A 22,281-nucleotide genomic window follows, 5' to 3' on the forward strand; every position below is an offset into this window, starting at 1 on the left:
TTACTGCCTCTCCAGTAAAGCTGCTTTGTAGTCATCTGTGCGCCCTTCTCCCACATCAGCACAAAGCCAACGAGTAATTCAGCTATTTTCATTGGTACTGAGAGTCTAACCGTTACTCTACAATCACATCCCTGTGGAATTCTAATGGGCCTATCACTTGTGAACCAAGTATTAATCCTTAGCTTCCATGTATGGTTACATGTTTGGGAAGTATTTTGAAATTATAAACTGTAAATTATTGCAAAGTGTCTTAGTATTCCCAAAACTATGCTAAATATATTTATTTTGGTAGTACTTTTTAAGTGGTATGTTGTGCTAAGTGCTCAATGATTAAATATTAAATACACATTCACAAGTCTCAGGTTGAGCCCATTGAATGGAGGCACAATTCAACTCTATTCTGCCAGATAGGAGTTGCATTACGGCTTAACATCCAGGATTGCTAAATCCCTTTACTTGGTAACCAGAACCATGTAACATTGCACATACTCATTAAGAATGTAGCATAGTTGAATGTCCTCTTAATAGTAATCTGAGAAACATGTTTTAAATGGTAAGGTGTGGTTAAATTCACATTTAACTGCGATGTTAATTATTATTTTGCATTTTATTAATTGCTCACACATTGATTCAAATTTAATTATTACTGTTTGGATGAACCTAATAATTAATGCCTGCTTAATGGTCTTGCCTGATGATTATGACCTTTTGGCCATTCTGCATGCTCCTGTTTTGAGTGAATTAAAACCAGGCCTTTCTTATAAGGTGCATAATTTGTGAGAATAACCTTTGCATGGTTTTGTTTTCACATTGTAGGTCTGTGTGTTCCCTCATCAGCCTGCTCAGTTATTATGTTTTTACAGCCAGGAAGCTATTCTATGGTTACCCTTTGATGTTTGTACCGCCTGTTTGCCTTAGTTTTCATGTTCACTGAGGAATTACTGTGATGCCCACAGAAACCAAGATCAAGGTTGACCTGTCTGGTGATTCTCTCTCCTTCACAGCTCAAGGGGAGGTTGATAAAAGCAAGTCCTCAAGGAGTAAAACCAGCATATGGTCCTTTTCAGCTTGTTGGAGTACAGGCAGGCCAGTCACTGGGCCTGCAATGATTAGAGCAACTGGAAAGGTAGAGAATTACTCTCATCTGGTGGAAGCAGCAAACCGGGAAATGTCAGGTTTCTGTTTACACGTTCCTCCTAAAGCACTCAGACGAGAGACTGGAAGCTAGGCTGTTTGTTAGAGCAGTAAATCCTGCCAGGTACTGTTTTTCTTTGCAACAGCTAAGTTTTCTATGTAAGTCTGTCTGAGATTGTTGCTGCTGAAACTCCAGAGAACCCAAATTATCAGGCAATCAGGAGAAAACCGATTATGGAAATGAGGAAAGCAAAACCAACTTAGCACAAGGATCCTTTCCAGGCTGATTAATGACTTTTAGCAATTACTCACTTCGTACAAATGCTCACAGGATATTAGAAATGAATATTTTGTAGTTCTATCAGATTTCAGATAAGCAACTGCTGTATTCTACAGGCAGGAAATAAACCCTCAAGCTTGAGTTGAAAGTATTTTGAACAAAGATATTTGAATAAAAGATGTTACTCCTATTTTGCTGCAATAGAGTAGTACAGGCAAAGGGACTTTGCTGGATGATGCTGGACAAGCAGCATCATTAACAGGTATAATTTTGTTTCAACTAACTTACGGGTCTGATCCCAGCCTTAGACTGGGCAGAACCAGCACTTCCTGCATAAGTCCTGATGAAGGACTGCTAAATGAGGCTCTGTGTGCCTCCAAAGAGGGTCTGATTTGTCTGTTGAACTATTTTACATCAGTGTGGCACCAGTGTCTCTCCTGATGCTCTAGAGTGAGTGTGACAAGGACAGCCCAATAAACACTGCTAAAAGATAGTCAACCTAATTTCTAACACTGGTTATTCCCAGTATTTACTTCTAAAGAAGAAAAATGCAGCTAACAGTATACGTGCTATGCAGCCTCTGCCAGCAACTCTGTGTCAAAGAAAGACCCTTCATGTTTCTGCATTTTCAAGCTTTTCTTGCACTTTTTGTCCCCGTTTGAACACTTCTGGGACACCCAAAGAAGTGTCTTGAGTGACTGAAGCCTGAGAAGCGTAGATAGGAACCAGAAGCTGATCATTTCCCTGCAATGTCAGTACAGTCAGGTCTCACAGCTGACACTGAGGGATTCCGTGGAGTCTTCTGAGCTGTTCTTTCATCACTGCTAAATTTTCTCACTCTAGATTTCAGTTCTCATGAAATTTCAATCAAAACTTTAGTTTTATTTAATCTGATTCCTCAAAGCAAGACATTTCTTACTATGTTCATCTTTCCCTGAACAAAGAAATGCTTCTAGAGCTCTAACAAGTTTGAAATTGGAATCCGAGTACTGTGACCATTTAGGTAGCTTATTGCCATATGGCTGACTAGTGTCTTTTGCAGCCAGAGTTTGACTTCAGAGCTGGAATGCAAGGAGATAGGCAAAAGGGAAGGAAGAGGAGGTATACAGAGAAAGGCAGAGAAAAGGGGGAGTCACAGTTGGGAGGAGCTTTGATGGCACTCAAAAGAGCACAGCTGTATCTTGCGATGTTCACTTTAGGATCATGCATTTCATTTCTAATACAGCCCCAAAGGTAATTACTCAATTTCTCTTTTATTGCAGTTCTCACAATCTCACATTATTTTACTGCTCTTTCTGATATTGACTGATACCAGACCCACAGGAGCAGCTGAAACATTCGGGTCAATGCCAACTCAGCCCTGTTACAACCTATGGCTTGTCTTGCTTAGAGATTTTAATAAAAAATAAAACAGAACAGCTCCCCAAGAATGAAAAGCACATCTGGATGGAAAATTTTCAGCATCATCTGGATGCTGAAAATTTAATAATATAAGGACAATATTAATCTATACCAGCTAAAGATGATATAATGGATATAGCTCCCATTTGCTTCACTGGGCTCTGAACAGCATAGCAGCACTGGCAAGTACAATCCTCTGAGAAGTACCTTGTTAGCTCTGTCAGCTTGCCACAGCCGCTACAGACCAAATCCTGGAAAGCAATGCCATTGAACAGAGGAGTTGCTGTTGTCTACCAGATTGGAAATTTACTCCAGACTGGACTAGAAACAATTAATAGACTATTTCCTCTTCATAAGCAAAAAACCCAAAAAAACCCTAGACTTCTAGCCTCATGCTATTTAATCTTTATCTTAATTTTTAAAAAAATTAAGTAAATTCATCTACAGTATAACTCAATTGAAATTATTGCCTCAACCCCAACCTTGATTCAGTCTTGAACCTGAAATCAAGGGAGTTTTGACAGGGAGAAATTTGGTCCTGCTGGGCTATCAAACATTGCTGGTGCCAATTTAAAATAGAGGATTTACCAACTGCTGTAGCATCCACTGAACATGCTTAAATGAGATTTCTTTGTGAGGAAACTTATTCCACAGTCTTCTAAACTTCACAAAACTGTTACTTTTTAACATCACTATAAAGAAACTTTCTTTTGAGACTAGACATCAACTTCATTTGTTTTTTTTTTTCTCCCTGTATTGCAGCAAAAATAATAGGCAGTCACTTCATGAGTCATTTGTTTATCTCAGTGCCTTTGAAGCATGGATGTGATCAAGGATATTAACATGTTTTCTGAAGCAGAAAAACATTAAATAACCAAAGACCTTTAGCAACCTCTAGCAATATCAAATAAGATGATACAATATCACTCATTTAACTTGATCTTTTCACTTGGGTTTCCAGGAGATAGCACCTAAATTCTGCTAAAATCACAGACTTATTCTAGATCCGTACTACTTCAAGGGCTGAAGTTGATTCACATGCTATAGTAGGGCTCTGCTTCCACTCTCACACCCAGAAAGAGAGGAGAGTTGTCAGACATACCTGGCTGCCACTCATATATTGTCAGATCTTCAAAGACAAAAGTGCCCAAGACAAAGACTACTTCAGCAAACCTGCCTACTTCATTTGTGTCTAAATGGGAAAGACAAACCTTTGAAAATTTCATCACACAACTGTCAATTCATGGTCATGAATTTTTTGTTAATTTTTTATGTTGTCAATTTGCCAGGCAGTTGAGAACTCTGAACACCAGAATTTAGTGGTAACAAAACTGTTGTAGTCCTGCAGACTGCTAAATTATTATACCAGGAAGGTCCAAAACAATAACACCATGTAATCAGGATTCTGAAGCAGAAGTCCAAATAAGCCATGATTTATTGTGTAATCAGACACTGTTTTACCTCATAAGGTCCCCAAACTCTCTACTACTATAGATCACTGACATTGTAGTTAAGCGGTCTGCAGCTACCAGAGGCTAAAAGGACTTAATAACCTTGCAATTTAAGTCCGCTAAAGAATGAGCACATTGCACCTGGCTTGACTCGCAAAACTGGCTTCTTTATACAAGCCAGGAAAAGGACTTGCTAACTCAGAGCCAGCTTTACCAATAGTTCAGAGCTCCTCTGTATCTACTGCTGTACTGGGTCTGGCTGGGATGGCTTTAACACAAGTAACTAAGCAGTCTGCCGTGTCCAAGTGCTCAGAAAGTGCCAACTGCAAGACTCTCCTCTCTTGATCTGATGTCATTTTATATATATCCTGTATGAAACTCCCTATGTAAGACCAAGTTAAAGTCTACTCTCTGGGGTAACAGCAGTTGACAAATTCTAGCCCCCAATACAATGGATGTTAAGCTTTGCTTCTGGAAGGCAAAATCCACATTGTCTGTCATCAGCACTGGTGGTCTAGCAGTTTAAGTGGGGAATTTCACTTTTTCTTGGGACTCCTGCACACATTTTTTTTTCTAAGTTAGGCACCCATCTCAGGGTGCCTGCAGACAGGAGGCAGAAATGCAAAATGTAAATGCGTTTAACCAGCTCTCTGCAAGATCATCTCTGTTCTTAAATCTACACAAGGTCTTATATCAGTCTTTACCCAGGAGCCTTAGACAACCTTTTCACTATTGGAAAACCTCTGGCAGATCCTGAACCTGTGGTGATGTGCTCATAGGCAGAAATGATGAGGGATGTACATAACTCTTTATTCTGCAGAATTTTCTAAACATCTCATGCTTAGCTAGATCAGAGTTACTCCTGTCTGTCAGAGAGGTGACAAAGGCATATGTAACTAAGGCCAGGGCAGTGTGCTGAGTTGAAGTCTCCAGATTCTTTTCAAAGCACCATGTTAAAGAGCAGCTGAACCATCGCTGATAGAAGCAAACTTCAGCTGGAGATGTCAAATACTTAATATAACCCAGTTCCAGCTGAACTATGTGACATACTCACAGATGTGGGTATCATTAACTTACTATCAATTTAGCAGTCGTTTTCAGTTCCCCATTACAGACTGCATTGACCAATGCTATGTACCTTCAAGTAAAGAAAACTGCTACATGCCTCCATTCTTCCTATGCATGTATGTGTTTATGCAACTACTTTGCTCAGTACCTGGCCCCGTACAGAACGGAATGTGATTCTAATGAAGATGGAGTTACTGGTTTTCAATAAAAGCACAAGTAGTTGTAAAAGGTCAGTAAGATTTACTCTGGTGTTGCCTTAGAGATCATTTGTTATTCAAATGACAAAGGTACTATGTTTATAAAGTACAGTGTGATCAATGGCACTACCTGTTTATCAGGCAATTCTTGGCATTTCCGTAATTTCTCCATGCAGTAAGACTTGAACTTCACTTACTCAACATGAGCAGCGGAGGCTCAGAAATAATCACAGATTATTGCTGAGACCTTCCAGAAAGTATTTCAAAAACAGTCTATCAGCTTCTTGTTCTTGATGAGCCATTTCAAATGTCAAAACGTTGGGTCACATTTTTCAATAATAACTACAAAAATATAATATTATAAAATTTTAACTCTGCATCTTCCATGACAGCCTCTGAATCAGAATCATGGAAATACACGTCTAAAAAGGACTTCTAAGAATACTTTTTTACTTTTTGAGGTTGCTTTACCTTTTCTATAGTTTCTAGATTTATAAGCATTTTCTAGGTGACCTATAGATCATCACAGAGCAAATTTAACAAAAGGATTGCTTTCATTAATGACCTTTTACTCATCCCTTTGAAGTCATTCCAAACCCTGCATTGTCTTGTACCACAAGCTGAAAATCACTGATGCATTACAGCTATCTCTACATTCAAGGATTTGAAGACCATCACCAGCCATTCCAGGAGTGCATTCTAGAATTCCATCATATCATTTAGGTGCCAATGTAGAACATTTCAAATCTGATAGCAGCTATAGACAAGGAAAGAATGAAATCTGGAGGAGAAAACTGTTTATTAAAGTCATCAGTGGTTTGTAGAAAGAATCCTGTGAAAGTGCTCATTTAACAGGACGTTACATCATTGTTTATGAGCCAAGAAAAGTGTTCATATCACAAACAGTCACACCAAAGCTTCACTGGAGTCCAATCAAACACAACTTTTCTATTTACCATTCTCTTGACTTAAATTTGCATGCCAGGCCCACTTGGCTTGGTGAATTCTACTTGCTTCCTAAAAAAAACCCCAACTATTAACGACGCTTTTGACTTCTCTTGTCACCATCTGAGACTTTCAAAGCACGTCACAAGCATCAAAAGTCACTGTATTATATCACTATCGCTTATTTGTGGACAGGGAACACAAAACTCAGGTATTTAAGGGTCTACCTAATTTCAGTTACCTTCTATGAAAAGTCTGACTCTGAGTTTAACTACAGTTGGATTTCTGCCTTAATGCACCACTAAGAGTCACAGAGCAATTCAATGGGAGAGACAGAAATAGAATACAGCTGTCCCAATTCCCAGATTCCATTCTAACCAAATGACCATGTGGCCTCCCAGCTTGGTGCTTACAAAAATACACCAGCTGCTGTAGTTTGCATCTGCAAACTATTCTCTAACTGCTTTTAAATGTACCTTCGTTCATATTCAGGCCCAGCCGAAAAGGCCCGGGGGGAAGGGAGTGACAGAAGAGTTGAGAAGCATATAGACTTTGTGCCTCACGGTTTTCTCAGCAGAAGCAGGTATCAAATGACTCAAGGAATTTTTACTCCAGTGCTACATGTTCATTCACTCAGCTTCCCTTGGGACGCAGAGAGTGTGCCAGCTGGGCAGATGTGAAGAGGAAGCCACAAGAAGAACACAGAAGCCATTTCTAAAAGCCAGTACTACTCCTGGTCTCAGCATATACCTCACCGGTCACATACGTACCTTTATTGTCCCATAAAGCATGACGTCCAATATTTGGCCTATAGAACAGCCTTAATTATAATCTCTGCCCCCAGATGGCAGCTGAATGCCCACTGATTCTCACTTCATGCTGTTTGCTTGTAAACAAACCCATTAAGCACCAGTGGAGAAGTCTATTGTTATTACAATGACTATGAAAGTTATAAAGATGCAAATTACATAAAGGTCTTTGTTGTTATGTAGCTAGCAGTTCAATATGAAAATCATCTTACTTGGACAACTGATTGTGGGGATCTTCTTCCCCTCTCCCCCCCAAGTCTCTCTGTTGTGCATCAAGCTTCATCTAAATGACTATGAGCGATGGGCAGGGGAACAGTTCTAAACCGAGTACTCTATGAACTTTCCTCATATTAACCAGGTAATTCACTCAACCCTCCAAAGAAGGGACTTGTTGACCTATTGTGCTCTACGCAATGTGCACATCTCAGCACTGTATTAGATCTCTAGTGGCTTCTGTGGTTAGCCAAGTACAAGCTGTAGAGTTTCCCAGTTGATTTCTAGTCACTAATCCATACCTTTTATACAGTGAAGGCCTGGATTTTAAGTAACAGCTTCCAGTTTCACTGGTGCCATTCGTGACGGGTGCAAGTGACAGAAATAAAAAGCTCCTAACTATTCTCTTTGCCACATGCTTTGCAGACACAGTGGGACCAATGGACAGTACCAGAAACTGTAAACTGTATCACTACCATTTGCTAAGACCTTCCCATAAATGGTCCATGCTGGAATCGGAGAGCAAAAACTCCAGTTGTCTTCATCCTGCTGGTAATGCCAAGTGACCAGCTTTCTTATAAGCCTGTCCTTACAAGGGGGAAGAAATCCTTGCCAGGATAAAATGACTGTCTCCTTTCTTCCAAGTCCTTTTGAAACACTGCAGCAAAGCTTACAAATCCACTGTAACCTAGCCCTGATTAGCTTGATGATGATCTACAGCTACCAAAACTCTCGAAATATCATATTTATGCCCAACACAACTGACACGATTACTCCATCCTCTCACTTGCTCAATCATTTCACACCCCTACACATGTATGTACATATGTATGGTAGGTATAGGTGTATGTATATACACAAGTGTAGGTGCATATGTAGGTGTATGTATATACACCTACAATTCATTCTAACTCTCTTGGGATGGACAGTTTCAATTTTACTTCTGTATAGTACTTACCGTAATGGGATTCTGATCTTCACTGTTGCTGTGGTACAGAACTCTTAAAAACCAGTAGCCTAAAAAGATAAAAAGACTAATATTACTGCAGGAAGAATAACACATAGTGAGCAAATTTAAGCCCTCACAAAATGAGCAGACAAAATAACTTAGTAACTACTAAGAACAATAAAGCCACTAGAAAAAAGTCAGGAACAGTTCATTAGTAAAAAACACACACATAATGCATATGCATACTCACAGGCACACAGAAACAATAGAGGGGAAGGGAGCAACACTTGAACTAACTGTTAACCTATTTCAAGCAGATCAGCTGATATGACTGGTACCTGAAATTAACTTTGTTAGTAACACCAGATCCCTGTTCAAAATTCCTCTCTACATCTGATTCCAGGTTGCACCTCCATTAAGAATAGCTGCTCTTGGATGTTGTGTAGGTAGGTACAAATGCAGCTGCCTTGCTGTTGTGGTCCTGCCACTGGCCCCATTTCCCCTTCTCCTCAGACCAACATAGACAACTTGAAGGCAAATCACATTTGCACTGCATCCTTAAAGCAAGGCTTGAGGTCACTTTACCGAATAACCTATAAAAATGAAAAGCTGTCTTTTACAGCAACTGAAAGCAACAATAAGAAATAAAATTCTTTCATTTTAGAAGCTGCTATAGAAATGTCTGAATTTCAAGAGGAAGATGTTCTACAGTCAGCCACAAAGGCCAGTTCTGGAACTTTTAATTCTGCTTTTACTCCGTCTTCTTATTTGTGCTCCCACTGTGGTCTCTGATCTTTAACCATTGGGCATGCATTATGTATGTCAAGCCTTCAGGAGCTTCTGAGCCTTGTATCTTTGACATCTGAACAAGCAGGGACTGGCAGGTGGGATTTTCAAATATGCTCTGTGCTGACTGCTGCCAGTGAACTTGACAGGAGAACTAGCTGCAAGTTGAGGATTGGTGACTTTAAAATCCAAACCAGCATTTTCAAGCACTTTGTGCCAAACACTAAATCTCTTATCAACTCTTCTCTCACTCACAAATTTGCTCCCTTTCACAACCAATTATGGCTTCTCTATCATAATTAGGACGTGTTAGCAGCAAATGTAAAGGAACAGCATAGAGGAAACAAATTAGCATGTTACTCCTATGGGAAGTAGTGACCTGCTATTTACAAACCTCCAACTGACTTTGTGAGTTACTTGACAGTGTGAATCAGATTTACTTCTTAAAAGGAAGCTGCATGTCCACCATTTCTATCACACCAAATCCAATATCCCTGAGTCTCTTCTTGCTACATCACGAAACTCACCCTAGCTTAAAAACAGTACTTTGGCAAGGTATACTGAGCTGTAAATTTGCTTTGTCCAATGACTAATTCCCTGTTGGAAGTGAACAAGAATCTCTTGAGTGCTGTCATTAGCAGCTGTGAAAAAACAATAGGCTGGGCAGCTGGGTTATTTTGGTGCCTGGAGGCATAGGGTCTTGCTTGTTTCGTTAAGTGACATTATTTGGTTTGAATGATCCTGGACTGTGCCTGAAACAAGAGACAGGGCACAATGATACTCTTTCTGAAGATGGCCACTTTCTTCCCAAATCACAGGGTTCTCTTGACTAGAAAACTATAGAAATGACCCTGCATAAACACTGCGGAGATAATTACAAAATAAAGAAACGTTACAGTGAATCCATTGACATCTTTAATTCCAAACTGCCACCATCCCAGAAGGAACAAACTGTGAGTTAGACTGACTCTTAAGTATACAATTAAGCCTGTCAAGTTCTGACTCCGTAATATGCTGTTTAATATTGAAAAGTCTGTCAGTAAACCAGTATGTGGGATTAATGTCATAATGCTTTGGTTTTGCTTCCTCATGAAACTATAGAACAATTTAGCTGATATGAGTAACATGTTATTTATACTCCTTTTGGCAAGAGTTTTAATGCTATGTGGGATACTCCCCCTTCCCTCTAATATAATAGCCTTCCCTGGCCTTCATGGATTTAAATTGGTAAGGGGAGCTGTGTGTGTTCCATGTGGAATTTACTCAGTAATTCTATTAAGAGCTTCCCTGCACAGGAATTAATGTTCTCATCTCATTCAATACTCGTCCTATTCATTATTTAAAACAGAAGACCTAATCTCTCCCTACACTAAGTTTCCTCAAAGGATTTTCTATTAGTTTCAAGGAATTCAAAAGATTAATCTTCAACACTTCTGTGTTTGCAAAACTATAAAACTCTAGGGCTTACAGTTAGAGCAGAAGGCTTTGCCATTTCTGGAATTTTTGAGAAGGAGGGTGTCAATTGAAAGTTACAGAGCCTTCAAAAGAGGCCCTTTACTTTTGTTCGTCACCATTTTCAGGTTACACTTCAAGTGCCATTCAGCATTAGCTTCTAATGATTTCAGTAGAGCTTCTAATGATTTCACTAGATTCTCTAGGCCAATTCATTCACCTGGCTTTAACTAGCAGCTACCCCCAAAAGGCCTCAGAGCTCGTATCAGAAACAAGTATTTCCCACTACAGGTGCTTGCACTAGGCAACAGCAGAAGCACAAGCACTGCGGCTGGGGCTCAGTGCTAGAACAGAGAATGTGGTAGAGAAGTTGCCTTCATCTTCCCTCCTAGATTTTATATTCCCAACTACTGAAGATTAATGGAAAAACTGTTATCATTCCTCAGTGTTTTTGTTTTTTGATGAATTGCAACAAAGCCAACTGGGCTGTGACATGCTGTGCTGCTGACTATCGTGAAGCTCCTCTAGCTGGGTATGTCTGCCGCAAAGGGGCTCACTTATGCTAGTGCTGGCTGTGACTACAGTGGGCTGCATTTCTAAAACTTAGTTCACATGTCATTAAATCCACTGAATACTATCTAGGCCCATTTACTTATCAAATGAATTTTGAGGACTAGGTAGATACAACTTGTTTGGAACCCTGCCTCCAGGGATGATTAATATCTAATACAAGATTTGTAGGTTAGGTGTAATACCTTTTATTATAGTGACTTCTATCGCTGGGAAAAGCTGACAGTTTTGGGGGATCATAAGTCCTTTTTTAGTCCTAAGAAGAGAGACAAACTTTCAGACACAAATGCCTTTCCTCAGTTCTAAGAAAGGTCTGTATTCCTGAAAGCTTGCCTGCCTTGTAAAACTATACTATTGGTCTAATAATAGGGACCATATAAAGATCATTTGGGTACAGTGGCTGTACCCACTCTGGCATTCTGATGTTATTAAAATCAAGATGAAAAGAAGCAGGAATTGTATCTCTCTCAAAAATACAGTACGTCCTCCTGCAGGGCAAACTGTTCTGATGCAGGAGAAGCTGCATTTTAGAAAGGATCACAAAGGAAGAGAGAGAGTTGTCCACCTATTACTGATACCCGTCTCTGTCATTTTCTCCCTGATTAGTTCAATTCAAGGAACAAACTGGGAGGAGTGATATAAGTAAGCTGTGCTTTTAGATTTTCCACAGAAAACAAAAGAGCTGATTGGCCTCTCATTTCTGTTAGCAAACAAGTAATTCCTAATTTACAACACTGTTAACAAGAGGAGGTTCAGACAGAACAACTTAGATTTGCAGTCATTGCAAGAAACACAATTCAGTAAATAACCAAGAGGATAAAATTGGTTAAAGAAATGAGAAGCTAGAAACTACAGTCCCAGTGACAGTGTACACTTAATAAAAATTAATGGGATGCTTTAAGTAGCCTGTGGAGATATTTCTCTGAGCCTTGCACACAAAAGTAATGTCATGTAGGCAACCTTTTAAATGAGAAAGATGTGTGTCTTGTGATGTACTACCAAAAACCCAAGCTATTTTAATAAGGGAATGCTATGTGAATGGAAGAAGTGAATGGATTCTGGTCTCACTTCCTGACTCTGCCACTACAGCTCTGTGACCTAGGGCGAACCACTTAAACATTCAGCACCTCTCAGTGAAACTGGTAACAAATGCAATGGCAGGCCACACATTAATTTCACACAACAATATTTTCTTATCCTATAGTTCAAGAAAAGAAGAGCAGTTTCCATAACAACTTCTACATTTCAGGATTCCTAGAGGGATGACTATACTAAAGAATACCAAGGTACTTCAGTTACCCAGGGAATTCCTAGCCCCTACCTGCTGGAATGAGGGATTTGCATGCATTTTTATGCCATGTAGAACACCTGTACCAGTAACCAGGAACTCATTACAATGTCTAGGAGCCAATTTGGAGCTACTACTCCTGTTCTGACCAGGTGCTGGTGGTCCAGAAGTCTGCCCAGACAAAAAAAACCAAAACCCACAACTTCTTTGGAGATGCCCTATTCCTCGTTTGTGAATCTGAAATCACGTTGCTGCTGTAGCCAGGCATGCAGGCCCAAGACACTCGTACTTATTTCAGTACTGTCTTTGTAATATTTCTGTTTCTAAGCACACTTATTATGAAAACTGCATTACAGTCTTAGAACATAGATGTTCATTGCTGGGCGGTTCCTACTTTCAGAGGAACAGAAAGGACCACTAGCTAAATCTGATCTAATCCATTTTCACCCAGGTACTTTAAATCAGATAAAAAAAAATTGTTAGACTAAAGTATTTCTGTTCCCAGAGCTGACTGCTACATGCTGGGGAAACATGGATCTCAGTACTCCTATGAAGACAAAGAATTTGTTGCTGAGATGCCCTGATGATCCTGGCCCACAGAGCAGAATCTCTGTCCACTGCCACCAAGATTCTTGCATTCTCAGAGGAAAACACTTTCCTCACCCTAGATATTTTTCCTCAAATGTCTTAGTAAAACATTTGTCCTGCCAAAAGAAAATGAATTTCATTTCTAAATCTCCAAGCAACACCAAGGCTACATATGGAAAATTACATCAATGTTTAATTATCATCATAGCTAGGAATCTGAATTCAATTAAATTTATTAAACCTCAGCTTCCAGGTAATTCTTACGCTTTTACCAGCACAAAGACAGAAAACACCCTGTTGTGATCTTCTCAATGTGCAAGGACATAAATGCTGTAATCAAGTCACCTCATGCCTCTCTGATTAAATGTGATTTCTAAATTGAACAGGATGATAGCTGGACAACATTTTAACCAGAGACTGATGCTAGCTGTGTCTGGGATGGGGGTATTGGTAACTGTTAAGTACAGAGATTATGGGACTGAAATGTAACAAAGTAAGATTAAGAAACTATTCAGAATTACTGAAGCCTTCAACCACATGATGAAAACATCCCTTATTTATTTATTTAGAAGGCATACTTGGCTTCAGCAGCTAATCAAGAAAGCATTGTAGGGAGCCAGCAACAGAATTCTTAACAACTTCACTGTTCTGTTTCGCTTTTCTAAAGACATGTTTAAAAATGCAGTTCCCATTCCATCAATGCCCACTTTAATTTATAGGTCAATATATTAATTTTTTAAACTCAAGTGTCATATCATAAGAGATCTTAAGGAGTTACTACACCCAGGAAATGCCAAGCAGCTAGTGTGAATTAAATGTAATTCCTTATGAGGTTCACTGTGACTGATGCAATAGCAGTTCCCAAATATATGGCATTAGTACTTGACTATGCTAGAATTAGTGTAATGGAGAAGAAGACCCGTTAGCTCGTCCAGAGAAATCAGGGGGCACAGTTTGGTTTGTGATGGTTGGAGAGTCTTAAAAAGAAAGTAACCAAGGGTTATGTGACAGACTGGGCATTGACTGCACAGTCTCATGCCTTTGGCCATTACTGCACATGCATTACAAGACTCAGTAAGAGGCTTCTGCATGGAGCAGCTCCTGCTGTATCTAAGGCGGAGCTACACATGCAAGCCTTCTATGCTGTCCAAATTAATTTTAGACTGGAGGGAGAATGACATGCTAAGAATTATTTCCAGCTCATAATTACATATCATGAGGATTTTCACATTGGAGATATGTGGCAAATGCAGATTTATTAAATTGCAGTCATACAAACTTCCAAGTCTTAACTATCCTATCATTTCTAGGTAGCTGAGAAATTCAATGTCAACTGCTGTATCACAAGTGAAATCTGACTCATTTCACTCAGTGCTAAGATGAAATACATTCATATGGGAGGCTATTTTTAATATCAGATTTTTAGCTGTTCCTTGAGTTAATTTGCTTATATGATTTTGTATATGTGAAAGTGTTTCAGCTGTTTAACCTTCTCTTTTCCCATCTACGTTTTTCAAGAGCCATGCTTCAAAGTGTGAGAGGATTTTTTAAAATTCAATTCAATAAGTAAGTGGATCATTTCAAGTCAGAGACAGACAAGTTCTAAGGCTAAGCCCACTTAAATTAAAGGAGAAATCTGGCTGATTTCAGTGGACTCTGGATTAGGCATTTTGTTAGGGCAAATCTGGGGCTAAGCTACAGACAGCTATTGCTTTGTTAAACAAGCAACTCTGTTATTAATGAAAGCATTTAAAACACTTTCCAGCATTCTTTAGACTCCTGGAAAGCCCTAGTGCATTGCTTAAAGCTAAAAATACATAGGAACTGTCTTTACAGGGGTCTTTGCTTTGGATGAGGGACTATTAGTTGCCCAGTCATTGTTTACTGGCCCACTCTAGTAAATTGCCTGTTGATCTTTGAATTTAATTGCCTTGCAGATCTTTGGTTCTGATGCCTGCTCAGGAAAACAATATTGACATGGTCTTAGAATGGCAAAGACAACATCTTCATAAAGCCATAGATGTGTTCTGCACATAAGGTACATGATGTCTCAAACTCCCTTAGAAATCCAAACAAGAAGGAAAATATATTCTGTTTTAAATATAATTGCTACAAATGCAGTTATAATGCTGTAAGCCCCCATCTCTGTCCCCACTGCAAATCTGGAACAAGGGCACCAACACCTAAGACTCTTCTCAAATTACATCAGAGTAATTAATATCAAAAAGCACATCTATATACAATTACTGATACATTCTTCCTGAGATATTAAGACAAAATTCAGGAGATGACCACACTCTCATGGAATAAGACTGAGGTAACGGCTGCATTCCACTGAAGTCACCCCAAAGAAGTCAGTTTTCATTTCCCAAAAAACTGAAAACAAGATTCTTCTTGTGTATTTTCTGATCCATCGTATAGAATTGAATGGGGTGGGGAAAAAAACCTCTGTAAGATGACCATTTTTTGTTAAATTCTGATGGGTAATAAGTCACGTTGATAGAGAACAACTAACTTCACCCCTTTTTAGTTTTATATGGTATTTCCATCATCTGTTCAGACACAAAATGCCTTTTGCCTTAAGGAAATTTTACAGGCCACATAAGGATCCACATTACCTATAAGCATAACTGATCCACTTTTAAGTGCAGTGTTTTTAAAAGTATCCCCAAAACGCCTTCTGTTTCAGACTGTGGCACAGCACCCTAGAGAGCTACTAAAATGCCAGTATTCTACCAAGAAAGATGTTCTCAAGCCATGATGACAGGTTGTTGGTTTTTGTCGCTACTTACTGCTGAAGACAAATTTGAATTTAAACACCTTGATGGCAGTGTGATGAGAAGGACATACAAAGGTAGTTTTGTGTTCATGACAATGGTAGTAAATGGGAAAGCAGAAAAACATTGACTTCACTTGGTTGAAACCTTCCACGTAGTAACAACACAAGAATCCTGAATTGCTTCAATACTGTGAGCAATTCGTACTCCAGTTTTAGTCCTACATATTATTATCAGGATCACTAAGATTATCAAAGAATCACTAGCTCTTTATCTGTGCCCCCAGCATGATCTGGTTTTAGTAGTACTGTGTGGAAGAATACCTTAAATAGACAGGTGGGTTAAAGAGAGGAACTCTTATTTCTAGTTACAATAGTACAATGCTTTTTGAAACACATAGCAGCAACATAACGATGTTTTAATATCTAATGCTATGTGCCTTATATTCTATTGTACTGTTTATGGAACCCTATGCCAAGAAAATACGGAATTGTGAGCCAAAAACTGTATAGTGTCATTCAGAATAAGAACCCATGGTATAAACTTATTTAAATACAATCCATTACTTTTTTTTCATTGTTTTTCTTCCTTAGCTTAATAAATTACCTACCTCTCTGCATTTACTCCACAGTGCTTGCTTAATAGAGGATACATAAGCTTCTTTTTGTTAAGCAGAGAAAAACCTCCTTTTCTCTATGCTGTGTTACATAAAATTCAACATAATCTCTTTAGAGAATGGAAAAATAGCAATTTCTGGTAGTCAAGCATGGATATAGGGTGGTCAGCAAATAACTATCAAAGTTTTACAATGCATTCAAAATGCAGATCTCTGACATCACTAAAAAAAAAAAGAAAACAACACATCACCTAAATTACCTCACAGCTATTTGCATAAAGGGTTCAGAGGCAGTACTGTATAAGTACGGAGACACAAGCCATCCAAAGAGAACTTAGCAACAGTTCTATTGGATACTGTGTGTGTCTGTAGCAGAAAAAGGGCAACTTTGAAGCTCAGATGTGCAAACAGCTTTAAAGGACTGAACAATCTCTTGGCAGATGCATCAAAGCAAAAATCTGAAACTACAAACCAGGTAATTTACCAAATCATTTCCTTTGTAGTTGATTCTAACTTTCCTTCTAAAGATTTCTCTGAGCCAAATAGCCTATGTGATATTGTTAGCACTGTTATCCAAGGACTTCATCAGAAGGATAGAAACCTGCCAATAAGAGAGGTAATAAACTTATTCTCTATTTTAAAAATTTGTAGAACTTCGTAAAATTGTGCATTTCTTTTATGTTCTGAAGATATAATTAAGCTAAATGACTGCTATACTAGTATTAAAGATGTATTCCAATCTATTGAAGGAACTCTGCTTACTGGAAAATAAATCCATGATAAGTGCGTCAGGAATTCCAGTGCTAGCTAGAAGAAATAGAAAAACACTTGTTATCTGGGCAAGAGGTAATAGAGGATATGATTATTATTATTATTATTGTCTCTGAAAAAAATATGAGGTGCTTCCCCAATGCAAGAAATCTCCCTGAAAAATGGAGCATAGCTATCTTATTATATTGAGAAATATACAGACACACAGCTACTTTAAATGTATAGAAATAATTAAAGAACTAATGGACTATTAAAGTTGGGCTTTAACTAAAGGTGGAATGAAAGTGCTGCAAATCCCAGTGTTATTTTAAAATGAACCCTTAGCAAAGGTACCAGCAGCATTGCCTGGTAGAGATTGTTAGTGCACGTATATGTGTGTGTACCTTACGTGGGGCAACAGTTAACACAGAGTTCAAGAAGGAAATTATTTTTGCCTCTTGGCAGAAGGCAAAGCAAAATCACTGGCTTTCAGAACCATCTGTGCATCAGGAAGTTAGGTGTTTAAGATGTTCATATTTATTGTGCCAGAAAAATGAACAAGTGCCTTGTTTTAATTATGAAGAATTTACAGATTCTTTGAAGAATATAAAATAAACTGAGAGGTTAGTAACAGAAATGAGGAAGGACCCTCATAAGAGACTTCAATCCCTTCAGCAGTGCCATATTTATTTTTCAGTGTCTGGAAATATAGCTATTATTGCTAGGTTTGTTTGCTCCATCCTCCTCCCCTCTTGTTCTCTCTCCCATGGAAGCTACAGGAACCCCCGTCCCATAATGCCATCTATCCAGCTGCCACTGCTGCTCCTCTGCCTGACCTTGTGTGGCGTTTGCCTCAACGATGGGCAGCCCCTTCCAGAGGGAAGTGAGAACATGGGAAGAAGTACCCTGGATGATATTCTGCAGAGATCCGAAAGCATCATTCTTCAGTCTGTCCTCAAGAGAGCTGAAAAGGAAGACGAGATGGATAAAGGTATATATAACACTGGGGACATCCATCTGGTGATGTTGGCATAGTACTTGGCTGAGATCATTAGGTCCAATGTATAGTCCCCAGGTTCTAATGTATATATTTATTACTCTAACTAAGGGGAGGGGAAGGATAGGAGGTCTGCTGCAATACACTGACACAGAGTTCTCAAAAGGCGTTTTCTTTTCTAAGATCTCCCCGCTTAGGCAGTGTTGTACCGTCACTAAGCAGCTGCTGCATAATAAGAAGGTAGAAGCCTGCCACAGAAAACTTGCCCGTCTGGCAAGTACTTCTCTAGGGAAGCTCTAAGAGGACACGTGGAGGACATTCCCTAGTTGTGGACCCTGTACCTAACGTTAATTGGAGGTGGGAGTGCTGCCATTCACCTACTACCTCAACCCACTGGTTTCTACACCCTAACAGAGGTGGGCTTTTCCATGGCTGGGAATGCAGAGGCTGCTCTAGTGTCTGCCACGTCCTAGCTTGCAGATGCTCTGCTCTCACTAGTCACAGCAGTTGAAAGCAAATCAGACTCGGGGATTGCAAGAAGCAGCACATAGGTGCCTGCCACCAACAAGGAGCACAGAGCCCTGTCAGGAAAGAGGAGCTGTCCCCAAGTGCCCATAGAAAAAGCCTTCCTCCCTCTTCACGTGAACACTGAGAGTTGGTTATGTCAATCCCAGACCTGAAATATTAAAAAGAGCTTAAGAATGAGTAAGAGATACTAATAGAGTTATGACTGGTAGCTGGAAATACTGAGCTGGCTTTCAAATGTCGACATCCCTGCTTCTACTTGTGTCTCAGCCCTATCCTTTCCCTGTCTCATGCCGATTTCCAGCTCTTCCCCATACTCAGCTTCTGCAGCTTATTTCTTCCAGCTGCTCAGCATCTTTTACTCGCCTCCCTTTACCTGAATCTGACACATTTACCTGAATTAACACATTAGGCTTTGTCATTGCATGTCTTCCTCTTTGGCTGCAGCTAGCTCCTAATGTATCAATCCATTCTTAATAAAAATGTGCCAGAACTGTTTTGACAGATGCCATCCAGAGTGATCAAATTCAAGACCATACACTTAACTGTGAAATTAAATGGGCATCATGAGCAACAGATTATGATCCTGCACCACAGAACTCCACAAATTCCCATTTCAACTTCCTTAGTGAGGATTATGGGGGCTCATTAACATTACTCTTTTCCTTGGACAGAATCAAATGCCCCTCTGCCTGAATGGCTTTCCAAAAGACAACACCCTGGGAAAAAGTACCTAAGTGACCTGGAGAAGAGACAGCATCCTGGAAAAAGACATGTTGAGGAAGACACATCTTATGGAGACATTCAGAAGAGGCAGCATCCAGGGAAAAGAGAGATAGAAGATGACCTTGACAGCTATGTGCAGCTGAAAAAGCAACAGCATCCTGGCAGAAGGTCATTGTCGGATCAGTATGCTGACATCCCTAGTGCACAGCTAGCCTACTTGAATGAGTTATCCAAAAGACAGCATCCAGGCAGAAGGTATCTGATGTACAAGCACCAGCATCCTAGCAAGAGAGGCTGGAATGATGAGGTAGACCTAAACAACCGATATGGTGAGAAACGCCAGCACCCTGGAAAAAGGCACTGGAATTCTGACAGCCCAGATGATGCAGGCCCCTGCAACTTTCAGGATTCTTTCACCTGTAACGAAGGCAGCTTGTTGCTTGATTTAGTAGAAAATGTTAGCAAAGACAGGGTAGAAGAAAAACGTCAGCACCCAGGAAAGAGATCAGCATGGGAGAGTGAAACAGAGGAATGAGAAAATAATTGTGTATCATTTACATTTGGTGAAGTAAACTGCCAGACCACTAAAAAATTCTGTTCGCTCCCTTTTGGCTTCCTGCTGCTGACCTCTGCACCTATCTTTCAGTGTGTTAATGTTCCCATTTAAGTTAATGGCTTTGTCACACACTTAAAGGAAATAAAGGACCCAGTTGAATGGGACAGGCAAGTACTGAGAGTCTTCAGCTCCCCCACTTTAGGAAGTTAAGAGTGCTCATTTCCCTATGGGCCCAGACCCTAGAATAATCCCACTATGTGTGTCCAATTTTCTATTCCCAAATGACTATAACAGGCTCTTAAATATCTGTTCTGATGCTACTACAGTGGAATAATTATATGGTTTCCTCTCATGTCAGTGAAATCAGTAAATTAATAGAGAGGGAGAAAAAAGAACAACATATGCCAATTATTTCAAAATGAAATTGAATAGGTTTTCAATTCTAAATGATACATTAATGAGACCTGAACCCTGCACACTACAATCTGTCCAGACAGTAAGCACTAAACAGAGATAGGAACTGTTCCAACTGGAACAGATTAGATGACTAACTTCATAGTTTGACTTGGAACTGGCACATAAAAACCCTTTTCATCTAAGAGGCTGCACAGTGCAAAGGGTTAATGCATCCCAGAGCATCTCAACCGCAAGTTGTGAACCTGACTGTGTACACCCCACACTAGAGCTCCCACCCCGGTGTGTCCACATTTCAGTCATGCCACTTGAAATCATGCCTTCACCTCAGACATTTAAAAATGAAACAAGCAGACACCCTTTTCTTCCAATAAGAATTTCTGATTTCTCTCCTCTCAAACGAATGCTTTTACTTTCCGTGGTTAGACTCCCAAAAGTGTTTATTTGATATGAATGATTCAATAAACATCAATAGTCAACTCTGGGTATCATTGGTTGTGCAAACATACTGTAATAGAGTGAAAAACATAAAACCAACTCAAGCTAAATAAAAATAAATAAATTAATATCAAAGGATATTTTTCTAGGCACAATCTTCTTGCATGCTGGTGGTGAGCACATGTTTATACATAAAATTGTTTTGCTACTGAAGTGGAAGGATGATTTGTATATAGATAGATTCCCTTTTTACATCTACGACCTGTATGACACACAAAATTATGCATCTGGGCTAAACCCACAGCAACATTGTCACGTAGCTCACAGGGAATTTTATTAGAAGTCTGATTTCCTGTTCATAGGTCTAAAAAATAGATTTACTGATTTTTGCAATTAATGCACAGTTACTGAGTGCATTGAGTTATTTGTATCACTTCTTGTACTTTCAAAGAGGTTAGAGCATGTCAATATTTCACTAGAATGTTATTTTGTTATAAACAAATGAGTATGTTTTCCACTGACATTCATCCTTCTCAATACCATCAAGACACATTAAGTGCCTTGAGTGTTCCTTTTAAATAGGATTGTTTCCCCACTCAGTGCCTCAGAGCAATTCCTCAGTTATAGAAGTTAGTTTTGCCATATGGTTTAGTTACCCTGAAGAAGAATAATTAATCATCTCAGTGAGTTTCACTGACATTAGATGTTCCCAGGCTGATCAACACTTAATATGGTCTATCAAACAATTTCTAACTTTGGAGATAATATGCTGTTTAATATATGTGAAAACTGGCAGACCTCTTCTATTGACAGGCGTTTTCTAATTAACAAGTGCTGAAGAAATCCTCAGAGGAGGTAGCTGGGAACATTCCATACACTTCAAATTCCTGCAGCACACTTTCTGCATATGATGTCTTTTAAAATGTTCAGTTTTCATTTTATAAGGGAAAAAAAGATTTCTCTAAAGAATACCATTTCGTATACCATTTCCAGCAATGAATGAATGCTTCTTAAACCTCAAGGAACACTACTACACAAGGCCACCACCTCTTGCTATAAAATGTCCAAAATAAGTGAAAAACAGGAAAGAAAAAATTACCAAGTGGGTAAACATGGGTAACAGCAAAAAACACATCACAGTTCCTTCAAGACAAGGATGCTGCTGTGGCTGCTACAAGAAAGCCAAGGTGGGGAAGGGAGAGTAGCATGAAAGCCCAAAGTCAAAGTTTTAATGTGCAGCTACAAACAGCTGGTTCAAGCTATTAGGTTACTGCCTATAAAATCTACCATTCTGAGTAAATCTCAGATGCACTTTATTATCAATAAATCAATCACTTATTAAAAAGGAAAG

The 22,281-nt window shown here is 39.3% G+C and overlaps 1 protein-coding gene and 1 long non-coding RNA gene across 2 annotated transcripts in view; one reads left to right on the forward strand and one right to left on the reverse strand.

Annotated features, from left to right (window-relative positions):
* LOC103913603 overlaps positions 1-22,281 on the reverse strand; it is a 73,184-nt gene that overhangs the window by 40,115 nt on the left and 10,788 nt on the right. Inside the window, exon 2 of the long non-coding RNA XR_663434.1 lies at positions 8,457-8,515. This is a non-coding gene — a long non-coding RNA (uncharacterized LOC103913603). The remainder of the gene's footprint in view (positions 1-8,456; positions 8,516-22,281) is intronic.
* On the forward strand, positions 18,070-20,057 carry TRH (thyrotropin-releasing hormone). The gene is made up of 2 exons (XM_009320105.1): positions 18,070-18,265; positions 19,471-20,057. Exons 1-2 carry the CDS (start codon positions 18,070-18,072, stop codon positions 20,055-20,057), a joined length of 783 nt encoding a protein of 260 aa, XP_009318380.1.

The sequence above is a fragment of the Pygoscelis adeliae genome, unplaced genomic scaffold (assembly GCF_000699105.1).
Source record: "Pygoscelis adeliae isolate BGI_AS28 unplaced genomic scaffold, ASM69910v1 Scaffold302, whole genome shotgun sequence".
Classification (NCBI taxonomy): Eukaryota; Metazoa; Chordata; class Aves; order Sphenisciformes; family Spheniscidae; genus Pygoscelis; species Pygoscelis adeliae.

Bases quoted from the DNA above. Each gene is read 5' to 3' on its own strand.
- TRH (XM_009320105.1), top strand. From the start codon at position 18,070: ATGCCATCTATCCAGCTGCCACTGCTGCTCCTCTGCCTGACCTTGTGT. The intron at 18,266-19,470 runs GTATATATAACA...TTCCTTGGACAG, and splicing joins GGAAGACGAGATGGATAAAG to AATCAAATGCCCCTCTGCCT.